Source organism: Grammomys surdaster, unplaced genomic scaffold, assembly GCF_004785775.1.
Source record: "Grammomys surdaster isolate TR1022 unplaced genomic scaffold, NIH_TR_1.0 271, whole genome shotgun sequence".
NCBI lineage: Eukaryota > Metazoa > Chordata > Mammalia > Rodentia > Muridae > Grammomys > Grammomys surdaster.
Window position 1 is genome coordinate 171,474 of NW_021604712.1, and position 12,607 is coordinate 184,080.

At 39.1% G+C, this 12,607-nt stretch overlaps 1 protein-coding gene across 2 annotated transcripts in view; it reads right to left on the minus strand.

Moving 5' to 3' along the window:
* Akap13 (A-kinase anchoring protein 13) overlaps positions 1–12,607 on the minus strand; it is a 285,672-nt gene that overhangs the window by 167,169 nt on the left and 105,896 nt on the right. The window contains exon 4 of one of the 2 annotated variants that reach the window (XM_028776648.1): positions 3,875–4,171. In XM_028776648.1, coding sequence (XP_028632481.1) covers positions 3,875–4,171 — 297 coding nt within the window. Of the gene's footprint in view, positions 1–3,874; positions 4,172–12,607 lie in introns of those variants that run through there. The other variant, XM_028776646.1, reaches the window with a different exon arrangement.

Here is a 12,607-nt window from a genome sequence, read left to right on the forward strand (position 1 = left end):
TTGGTGAAATAATTAAGCAACAATTAATGTTTTCCACAAACTGTCATAACAAAGCCAGGATATAACGAGTTAACTCCAGTTCCCTTGTTTCTTTCCATTTAAAAACAAACCTCAAGCTAAGCCAGGGCTTCTTAACTTCATGTTCATGCCTGACGTTCAGGAGGGCTGTGAAATTTGTTACATGCAAATGTGTGTGAGTAGGCAGCTATATGCATCTTTTTTCCTGAGGAGAAATAGGAACTAATTTCAAAGGAGTCACTGACCTGGGGTGAGAGTTAGGGTGAAGAGCACTGCACCTCAACAATTAATGAAAGGATTACCATAAATCTTGCATACATACCTCTCTTGTACAGTATTAGAAGTATTACTCCGGAACAAAATTCAACAGCAAGTGGCTCTCTTATATAACAAGATGTCCTGTCTACCTCTGTCTCATCACAGACAGAGATGGTACCAAGCTTATTTCATACTTCTTTCCTTTAAAATATATTTCATAACTATATAAAATGACTGGTATAAACTATATAAAATGACTGGTGCAAACAGATTATTCCACTGCATCCATCCTTTAACAGCAAACATAAGCTCTTACCTTATGTTCATCTACCCTGATCACAACCAATGTTCCTAGATTCTAACAGAACTGAGCAAGCACTACAGACTGATTGAGAGCACTCCAAATCAGATTCATGGTTACTGCCATTAACTTACATACTTTTTAAAACTAAGTATCTTTATAAGTTTTACCCAGTAGATAGTTTAGTAGGTAAAGGCATTTGCCACCAAGCCTGACAAAGTTTTATTCCACAAACTCATGTAATAAAGAGAACTAATTCCCTGCAAGTCTGCCCTGACTCTACATGTGTGCTATGGTACGTATGTATATGTACACACACACACACACACACACAAACATAGCACATAAAATAAATATATTAAATATTTTACCTTACATTTAACTAGTTCAGTTACTTTTGAGTTTTAGTTACTATTTAAAATGCAGCTATACAATAAAATTCACTTTGGGGAGAATTCTGAGTTTTAGCACGTGGATTAGGATCCTATAAGCTACCACTAAAACAGGCTGCAGAATAATTCCAATACGCACAAAGAATTCTCTCATTATAAGAGTATAAAGTCAGACCTTTTCCCTACTTCCAGCTTATGGCAATTACTGACTTTTTAAATGAATTAATTAATCAAGCAATCAATGAATATTAAGTTTTTCAAGACAGGTTTCTCTGTATAGCTCTGGGTATCCTTGAACTCTCAGAGATCTACCTGCCTCTGCCCCTGTACCCTGTACTCCATGCTGAGATTAAAGGTATGAAACATCACACAGCCCAGCAAAATTTATGTTTATTTTCATAATACTTTTTCAAATATATAAACAGAACTATATACTATATAATCTTTGGGAACTGCCCCTAAATTAAGCACAAAGCAATTAAAGTACATCCAAGTCCTTGTACATACCAACATTTTGTTCCTTTTGATAGCCGAGTGATGTTCAAGTTTATGCCATATCACAATTTGTTAGTATGCTCACTCAGAGGGAAGGATGTGAGCTGTTTCCATTTTTTGGTAGTGCATGATTAAGCTGCTGTGGGCACATTTGTTTATAAACATTTTGGTGAGGATATGCTTTCATTTTTTCATTTTTCAAGGGTAAATATCCAAAAGAGGGAAGCTAAGTGATATAAGAAACTACCAAACACCTTCAAAATTGGCATTTTCACAGGCAGTATGCAAAACATGTCTGAACTTCATAGTTTTAATTTTAGCTGCTTCTGTCAATCACTCTGGGTACTATAACAAAACGTGGGCCATTCAAACAATTGGGAAAAAAGTAATTCCCATTTTTCCCCTCAGATATCTCAAACTGACTATGAACTTACTATGTAGCAGAAGATAACCTTGACCTCCTGTGCCTCCTATATGGACTGGAATCACATGTGTGCTTCATCACACCCAGTTTATGAGGTGCTGAGATTGATCCAAGTATTCATTCATGTTAGGCAACCACTCTACCAACTGAGCCACATCTCCTTTGACTTGTGGTTTCAGTTTGTGAACCAGTTTCATTCCTTATGGGCTTAACGTGAGGCAGTAAATCATGGCAGATCAGCATAGTGGAACAAAGCTGCTTACCTCATGGTGATCAGGAAACAGAAAGGGGAAAAGCCAGTGACATAGTATACTACTAGCACACCCTTAGTGATTGACTTCCTTCATCCAGGCCTACTTCCTGACACTTCAACCAGGAACTCATCAATGGATTTTCTACTAATGAGGTTCTTACCCCGTGATCCAAATATCTATCTCTCAATAACACCATTAACTGGGTCCCAAGCTCCCCCAAATCACCTTTGAAATATTTCGTATCCAAACCATTATACTCATTGTTAAAAGTATGTAATGGTATCATCTTGTGGTTCTATATTTTTCTATAATTAGCCTATAAATTAACCTTTTCAAGTATCACTTTATACTGCAGAAAGTCTAGTTGTAGTAAAAGTACACAATGAATTAAAGTCTGCAAGGTTCTTCTGATTAAAGACCAAGAAGGAATCGACTAGAGAAATGACTCAGCAGTTGAGGGCTCTTGCTGGATCTGACAGGACCAGAGTTAATTCCCAGCATGCATGCTGTATACAAAACCTACTGTAGTATATACATACATACATACATGCATGCATGCATACATACATACATACACAGACGCACACATATACATATATAAAACATATATATACACACACAAATATATACACATACATACATACCTGGGAATAAGGGGGGGGCTGTTTAAAAACAAAAAGACATGTAGCCTGAGGCAGAGAGCTTCTGACTTTTGCTTCTCTAAGTATTCTTTTAGATTATGAGAACACGATCAAACTAAGTCCTGGGCACTTTTTAAGTAAGACAGAATAAAAATGTAATGGTAATTGTTTTCACAGTGACATAGAAATGGCAGGATTAGGAACAATCAGGATCCACCAGTAAGAACTCTGAATAGGTACAGAGGATCTAAATATCACATATTTAGAACCTAATGTCTTGGCAGTGCTAAGATAATTTATGCGCTATGTAGGATATTTATACATTTTTCTCAATTGTATTTGCTCTAAGGACAAGAACGGGATGTTATTTATAAATAAGGAATATTTTACTAAAAATATACATATTTGTAATTATAACATTTAGATATCATTTGCTGTAAGAGCAATTATATGGAAAAATCCTTGTCTAATTAGAGGGATTTAATGTAAGTATTTATTATAACAGGGTTTTTTTTTTTTTTTGGTGTTTTGAGACAGGGTTTCTCTGTGTAGCCCTGGCACTCACTCTGTAGACCAGGCTGACCTCGAACTCAGAAATCTGCCTGCCTCTGCCTCCCAAGTGCTGGGATTAAAGGCGTGCACCACCACCGCCTGGCCTTGTTTTTTTGTTTTGTTTTTTTTAAATGTAATCCTTTAGGAACCTTTATATGGAATCATAGAATCAATACCCTGGTCAAAGAATTGCCGAGTTTCTCAATGTTTATCTTGAGCTCATGCTTCCCTGACACAATCCTCTACCAGTGCTTCCAACAACTCCACAGTATTTTTACAGAACCTTGCATACATTATAATTTTGTGAATAAACAGCAAAAGATTACCCTGTTACTCTCATGAAGCCTAAATCGACTGCCTTGCTTGAGCAGTCAGTCCAGATAGAGATGTGCCAGTCTACTTAGGCTATGTTCCTGGAGGGAGAAAATCTGTGCAGAAATTCTAGTTTACTCATTCACTGAAGAGGCTTGAACCACAGTGGTTGTTTAAAAGGGAAGCAGAAGTATCCTAAGGCAGTTTGTAAGTCTGTGAATTCTCACCATGCAAAGTGTGATCTGTCCCTAACACATTCCACTCTGCAGGCAGCTTCAGGTGTCTGAATGCCAGCGCAACCTTCTCATCGAGAGAGTTCACATCTCCAGAAGGAGGTCCTGATCGATCAAGGAACCGTGTGAAGTTCAGAGCCTGCTGATTTCCAGCACTGGTTGCCAGGAACTGAGCTGCATCATAGGCCTCATCCTGGACGAAATGGAAGTCTTCTTCAGCGACTACAAACACAGGAAGGCCCTCTTTGGAAGCACAGAGCAGCACCTTCACTGTCTCACAGCAGTCATGACCTAAAGAAAGCACAGACAGCAAAGAAAACTGAATATACTGATGGAAGAATCCAAGTGGGTCCTTTCAGCTTTTTTAATGGCACATAAGATTTCTCCTTCTAAAAGAAAACCTTCCTTTCCTGATTTCTTAAAATTCTATTTTTGGTTTTCTCACTGTTACTTGCAAATACGAGTGATATCTTTAACAAACAGCTAACGAATATGAGCCTCTGCTTTTGCTGTTCTGGTAACATAGTAGGTAACAAAGAACGGGCTGTATTAACTGTGGCTGTTACATTTGAACAAGTTACAGAAGGACAGCTCTAGGATCTTCTAAGGTCCAGCATGCAATAAGTACTGTAAGTCTTACTGAGTAGAGTTAGGTCTGAACTAAGGATAGGAAAAACAGAGATACGGGAGGAGCCGCATAAATAGCTCCACACCACCATACAGTAAATCAAAGAACGTAGATCAGTCAAAAGGAAAAACTTTCATGCTTCAAACAAGCCAAGGTCCAAATGTTACAGAATGGTTCCTCCAAGACACCATTTACCTGTCCCAACCACTAAGGGAATAAGCATGTCAATCAAATCACCTGGCTCAAATAAAGATGATGCAATGCTGTAGTTACAGGTCCAACTCAGAAAAGGGCACACACGAAGCCGTGTGCTCCCCACTATAGTTCACCAGGCACCACGTGACCTGAGACTACTAAGCAGCACATGCCACTGAATGCTCCACCACAGCCAAACTTTAAAGAGTTACCAACACAAAGCCTCTGTTGGTGTTCTTACAGAACAATACTTTCTTCTGCACACTTTCCTAGCCTTTCAGAATTAAGTATTCCCAACAAGGAGATTGTATTCAACAAACTATTCACTATTTTTCCTCAGTTTTTGAATGCAGTTCTCGACTAGCCAGGTTTATATGTTGCTCCTACTATCACCACTTTGAGGGAGAGAGAGAAAGAAAGAAAATAATGTTTTTTCCCAGATACATAAACAGATTAAGTTGGAAGACAATAGTGCTGAGAGTGGTGTAAGCTATGAAGGTCCAGCTCAAGAGATTTGAGGAGAACAACATTAGTTAGCAACTGGGCTAGATACCGTTTTTGTGATATTTTGGCAAAGAATGAAGCTTCTTTTTGTCCTTGTCGTAGAATCTGGCTGTTTCTGGCTGATTTCACTGGCAGAAGAGATTTCAAGATTTCAATATTCCTCTGCTGTGTAGTATTAGCAACCTCTCTTAAGCAGGTTTAGAACAAAAATGACCCAGCAGGCAAAAAGAAATATAAAATATACATTCCAAGGAGAAAAAGAGGCACTAGGAAATGTTTTGTTAGACCCAAGGCTTTTCCTGAAAAGATAAGGAAAGGCCTGACATGAAATGGAATAAAAAAAGTAGTACCCTTAAAGCAAGACTGGACCCCAGCTAAGCTTTCAACTTGAAACAAGAAAAGGCGTAAGGAATTACCTGTTCCTAAAAAGCAACAACAAATGTAACTCTAAGAGGCAGCTAGGTTCCACCCTAAGCAGGCGGACAAAGTTGGGAGCATTCGCCATAGTTTGAGTCAAGAAAAAGACAGGAGTAAAAGGGTTTTGGAATGTTCTTCCACCATTAAGGAAAGCCACCAAGACTAGGCATCTGGCAAGGAAGGCCCTGTATGGAGGCCCTGAGATACCACTGTATGTAGCTGGGAAACTGAAGCCTGAATTATATCGAAGATGCCAGGACGTTGGAAGTACCAGAGCCATGGGAGGCCTGCCAGGAAAAGTTGCATAGAGGAAGCAGAACCAGCCTGAGAGAAGTGTCACAGACAATAAAGCTGGAAGGGTGGATGCTACCCCCTGACATCAGAGACTAAATTGCAGGGATTTAAGTAAGAGTTTGCCCTTTTGGTTTTTAGTCTTGCTTTGGTCCAGTTTTTCCTCACTGTGTCACCATTCCTCAACTTTTGGAGTGGTGGTGGTGGTGGTGGTGGTGGTGGTGGTGGTGGTGGTGGTGATGTGTACAAACACCGAGTCTGCCTTGAGTCTCAGAAGAGACTTTAGACTTTGAAATGATGTTGAGACTTTGAAAGATTATGTAGACTTTTCATGTTGGACTAAATGCATTTTGCTTTATGATATGGTTACAAGCATATTAAGACCAGAAAGTGAAATGTGGTGGTTTGAATGAGAATAGTCTCCATAGGTTCATATGATTGAATAAGTGGTCCTCAGTTGGTGGGAAAGATTAGGAGATGCAGCCTTATTGGAGATGTGTGTCACTGGGGTGAGCTTTGAGGTTTCAAAAACCCACACCATTCCCAGTTAGTTCTCTCTGCCTCCTCCTTGGTGATCATAATGTGAGTCCTCTGCTACTGCTTCAGCATCATGCCTGCCTGCCTGCTCCCATGCCTTCCTTCAAGGCAGTCACAGACTCAGCTTCTGAAACAGTGAGCCCCAAATAAAATCTTTCTTCTCTACGTTGGTCTTGGCCATGGTGCTCTGCTACATCAATTGAAACGTAACTAAGACACCTCCATAGGCACATAAGTGGTACACATATACGTATGCAGGCAAAACAAGCAAGTACATAAAATAAAAGACAAATCTAAAAAAACCAATAAGTACCTATGGTATGGTCAAAACACTTAAGATTGGCAGAGTATCACTATCAAGCTCAAGATTAGTTTTTAATCCCTGTATCTTTTCAAATAAAATGAAAAATGAAGGGGGTTACCATTTTTTAAAACTAAGAGCTGTGTCATACAGATCTAGGAATAAAAGCAGTATCGGTGCAGATGAACACATAAAGCTCACTACTGTAAACCTGCTCTAGGCAGATGATTGCCGGAGGAGGAGGAACATTAATCTTATGTCCGCCTCAGTCTACTGCTACACTACAAAGGCACGATGGGAAATTATATCAAATTTGATACAGTAAAAACAGAAGTTATAGTGAGGAAGTGCAATAGCAACATTTTTCAACTAGTTTCCATGGTGTTTTTGTTTCCACTCAGTTTCCTGGTAACAAGAGGAACATAATCAGAGGTATTATTTTTTTTTTAAAGGAAAAGTACTGAAATTTTACTCAGTTTCTAAAAGAAGCTATTCTATAGGATTCAGAAACAAAGAAACAAAAATCCCAGAAATGATTGAGGGGAGAAAATCCTAAGTTTAAGTGTATCTTAGCCCCCTATAAGGTCAATTTTGTTTATAATAATAGAAACAGAAAATAATTATGAAGTTTGAAGGATCTGTTACCCACCAAGTAATCTACAGGGAATAATGAAGGAAACAGTAGATTTGGGTGCCAAGTTCTCTTGCAGATAGGTGTGGATATCCTAATACACACTCTGCCTTGAAGACTTTTCTCTGACTATAAAATGTTATCATTTCAACCTTACAAAGTGCTGGAATTATCAGAAGGCTTCACACAAACCACATGGCAAACAGGCACCAGGAACTGGTAGTTATTCTCAAAATACTGCTGCTGTTTAAGTAACATACAGAAAAATAGATCACTAAATTTTGACAAAGTGTTTCACAAGCCAGCAAGCCTGTAAGACAAACTGATGCCTTTAGCACTGCAGAACTGAAAAACTAATGAGAGAAAAGACAAACAAAAACACAAGAAGCACCCAGGTAAGAAGCAAGTTATCTAAGGTTAACAGTCTTCTTAAACTCAGTTAATTCGAGGCCCTGTGGGTTAAAAAGTACATGTGCCTGAGGTTGGGAGCCTCCTGCAGGCTTCTTTCCCTGCAAGCTTTTTATCACTGTCTAAAAGCATCTGCACCCATGGAAACGAAAAACTGCTACAAATAAACAAAAGTACTGAACTATGACCCAAAAATTACTTCATTTCCTGTTAAGCTAAAAGTGGAACACATCCCACCCGGGGCCATCTCTTCTTCTGAGACTAAAACAATCCGGCCTTTGTTTTTATCATCGATCTAAAAAAAATACCCTGAAAGCACTTACTGGACCAGCCCAAGTCAATCCCACACAGAATGAGTAGACTATAGTAGTTAGTGATGGGATATAAACTAGATTTACTACTCAGTTTACCACAGAAGTGTTTAAGAACCTGGTATGGTTTTCTTCCTCTGGAATAGTAACAGTGAAATGCTCAGTGTGCAGACTGCCTTCCAGCCCTCAAAAGAGGATCAAATAAAAAAATATACTCTCTCACACTACCAGACCCTGCAGACTAACGGCAGGTGAACAAATCTGGTGCATTTGTAGAATGTCTCTACATACACGGGAATAACAGAGTGGGAGAAAGACAAGACAAACAAAAATACAACAGTGCACTGTGAAACGGGGCAGGCTATTAAATTCTAAAAGTGTGACTTCTGTATTTCCAGCCTAAACCCTGAAGGCAGTGTTTTCCAACTCTTCTTCCTGTTATCATTACTCCCGGAAGCCATTTTAGCTTTTCCCTATCCAACTCTACCTAGTAAAGTCAGTCTCATTGATATGCCACAGATTTGTTTATGTGTGTATATACTGTGTATGTAAAGAATAACAATCTCTCTGTCTGTCTGTCTCTCTCTCTTTCTCTCTCTCTCTCTCTCTCTCTCTCACACACACACACACACACACACACACACACACACACACAGAGATCCAATTTATACTACCAAATTATATCATCCATGTTGAAATACCCTAGGATTATGGTGTTGTGTTCATGGGTACAAAGTGATAAAATATATAAATGATGTGGATGCCAGGAAGTGCAGGCTGACAGGAGCCTGATACAGCTGTCTCCTTAGAGGTCTGCCAGAGCCTGACATAAACAGAGGTGGATGCTCACAGCTAACCACTGAACTGATCATGGGGTTCCCAATGGAGGAGTTACAGAAGGAGACTGAAGGAACAGAAAGGGTTTGCGGGCCCCATGCGGCCCCATGGGGAGAGCAACAATACCAACCAACCAGAGCTCCCAGGGTCTAAACCACCAGCCTGGGAGCACATAGGGAGGGACCCATGGTTCCTGCTGTATATGTAGGGGAGGATGGCCTTGTCGGGCATAGGAGGGAGAGGAGATGCTTGGTCCCATGATGGCTGGATACTCCAGTGTGGGGGAATTCGAGGATGGGGAGGTGGGAGTGAGGGTATAGGTGGGGGTACATCTTCATAGAAGCAGGAGGAAGGGGGATGGGATAGGGGGTTTCTAGGTGTGTGGGGGATGGGGAAAGGGGATAACATCTGAAATGTAAATAAAGTATCCAATTAAAAAAAAAGAAATAGCAACTGATAACTTTGTAGGTAGAGAAACGATAAGAATTCTTGACTGAAAAAAAAAAAGAATTCTTGACTGAGCAAATTAAAAGCTCCTAGCTTTTTATTTCAAAATACTTCTTGATTTGATAACCAACCCCTGCTCCTAATGAGTGTCTTGGCTCACAAGAAATAAAAATTACATGACACTATAAACATAGGACCACTTTGTAAGATCTAAGCAATGAGTTTTCATTAGCTAAAAGGTACTTGGTAAATACAATAGATTTTTTTTTCATTTCACAATGAAACTATCTTACATATCAACTATCCTTGATAAGTATGAAACAACAGAAAAATACTTAAAGTGTTGAGTCTAATAATTTGATATCAATGAAGTTTGTAATTTTACTACCAAACAGAAGCCTTTGTTTGGATTCTAGAAGTATATTAATAGATAAACTAAAAAGATTTCATTTTATAAATAACCTATACCAAAGCCTTTCAAAACACAGTGTACAGAACATACTAAATCCCTATTCCATTTGTAACCGATAAAACCATTATATGCTTTGTCTAAACTGACTACCAAAAGTGAACCCCCAAACTTTGTTATACATCCTAAGAATACCTTTGAGGTAGATGGCTCAATAAAACTGAAACGATATTCTTCAAGCCGCCATCTGAAAGTCTCTAAATTTTTGTTTACTTATTATACTGGAGGGGAAGAGAGCGGAGAAGCACAGGGAGATCAGAAGACTTCGTATGGAAGTCAAATCTCTCTTTCCATCCTGATTCCAGAGATCAAACTCAGATAATCAGACTTATATAGCAAGCATTTTTACCTTCTGATATCTCTCTAGCCTTCAAAGTTATTTTGAATGGAGCATTTTACTATGAATTGTGGCTAGTCTCTAATGTTAATTATTGCAAAGATGGGTTCAATTTTAAGAATTTGTTTCAAAGTTTTTAAATACTTTTACTAAATGTTACTATATATCATATATAGAATGCTCTTCATAAGGCATTCAAATATCTAAAAACATAAAGAGTAGGAGGGTCTCTAAGTTATTTACCTCAAGATGAACTATATTATATCTCCAGACTTCAATAGAAGAAAAGAAAGCAATAAAAATTGCTTTAAAAGCCTTTACAACTTCTTTATAGTCCTTTTTACTTTTGATACAGGATCTCATGCAGCCTGGATCATTCTTAAACTCATTATGTGGCTGAGGATGGTCTTAGCCTCCAAATATCTTTTTATTGTAAGATTCTTATCAGAAACACACACACAAAGGAGAAAATGAGACAGTCATGGTGGTTCATCCATGTAATCTCAGTGCTCAATGGTGGGACAGCCTGGTAACAGTGAGGTCCTCTCAAAAGACATCTTCCCCCAAAAGACAGACATTAGAAGAGGAAGATGCTTATAACTGTTTCACATGATGCAAGAATTTTCCCCATAATTTAGAAGAAATGTCTCATTTTCCAACCTAAATAAAATATTTGATAAAAGGTTACAGACTAGCATCAAAATGTAGCTGCTTTCTGAAGGTCAATCAATCATCTGGTTTTAGTAAGAACTAAATGTAACAAAACACAGACAATGAATCATACAGAGAACTCAAAAAAAAAAAACATAGCTAGCTATCTGAATAAAGCATGACATTAAAGGGGAGAACAAGGCACAAAGCTTTTTCTTCTTAGAACTCAGATGACTGGAAATGGCAGGGCTCGTCCTTGAATAAGTAGAAAGGGCACAGAGACATCCCTGTCAGAAACACCTGCTACAAAAGACAGTGAGTATTTATCCAGTAACTGCAATGCCAAAGAACTGTACAGACTTCTAGCAAGAATTTTGATTGGCTGACACTGGCCCTCAACAGACAGGAAATCGGAGACTATCACTATCACTGACTGACGCACTGAAACCATCAAAGTCACCTCCGGAAAGAGAACACAGACTTGGTGGCAGGCTAAGAATTCAACTCAAGGAATCAAACTCCTTTTGTAGTTCCCCAAAGAGGGAAGAGTGAAGGGAGAGTAAGACAGGTACCTCTCTAGAATGTCTGCTCAGATGCAACAATGTCCATCAAGCAGCAGGGATTCCTAGAAAAGCTAAACTAGCATACAGTAGTGAAAACAAACCCTTGCCCTCATGAAGCTAGCACTTTAACTGAAATAAAAGAGAAATGGGCTAAACATAACAGTGTATGAGAAGCTGAGTGAATAGATAAAATGTAGAGCAAGGCCAGGAAGTAGGACAGGGTGCAAACACATTGTAGTGTTCTTAGAAAAAGCATGCTGAGGAAGAAGTACCTAAGGGAAGGGAAAACAGAAGTCTAAGACGACCACAAGAGCAGACTGAAACCAGTTTGATCCTAGGTTACAAAGTTAATCCCATGATATGAACAAGATGTTTACAGTTGTCTTGGGTTCTGCACCTGACCCACAGCCTTGAATATCCATCTCTACTCCTCCATTACAAAATGTTGAATGGCCAGGCGGTGGTGGCGCACGCCTTTAATCCCAGCACTTGGGAGTCAGAGGCAGGTGGATTTCTGAGTTCTAGAGTTCGAGGCTAGCCTTGTCTATCTACAGAGTGAGTTCCAGGACAGTCAGGGCTACACAGAGAAACCCTGTCTCGAAAAACAAAAAAACAAAACAAAAAAAACAAAAAAACAAAAAAACAAAAAAAATGTTGAATGAATCCAAATGACAGTAGCTGAAAGAGGCAAGTAAACAAAAAGTCTCAAACAAGATAACCAAAGCAGGGGGATACAGTTGGGAGGCTCCATCAGTTTCTCACACACCATCCAGAGTACAACAAAGATCCACACGTTAAAGTGATGCCACGACCGTCGTACCTACCCTCCTGTGGGTACATGAGAGTCTTTCTGAACTCTGATGTGACTGGGCACTTCCTATCAGAAATCTTAATGAAATTAGGTGAGAGGAGGAATAATGAGGCTACTGAGGAGAGAAAATTCGAATCAGTAAGCATGATAGAGAATAAAAGACTTAGGTAAGGGAAAAGCTGACAAATAGAAAAGAGAAGAGAAATCGAGTAGTCTAGGCTACAAGAGAGTGGATGGGTCAAGAATAACAAAAATATCAGAGTACAATGCTGACTCTGGTTGGATTAGATCACTAGGGCAACAGTATTCAGAATCAAGAATACAAATGGATACCCACAGAGGGTGTGGCTAGGGTGTTTCTGGAAAACACACACACACACACACACACA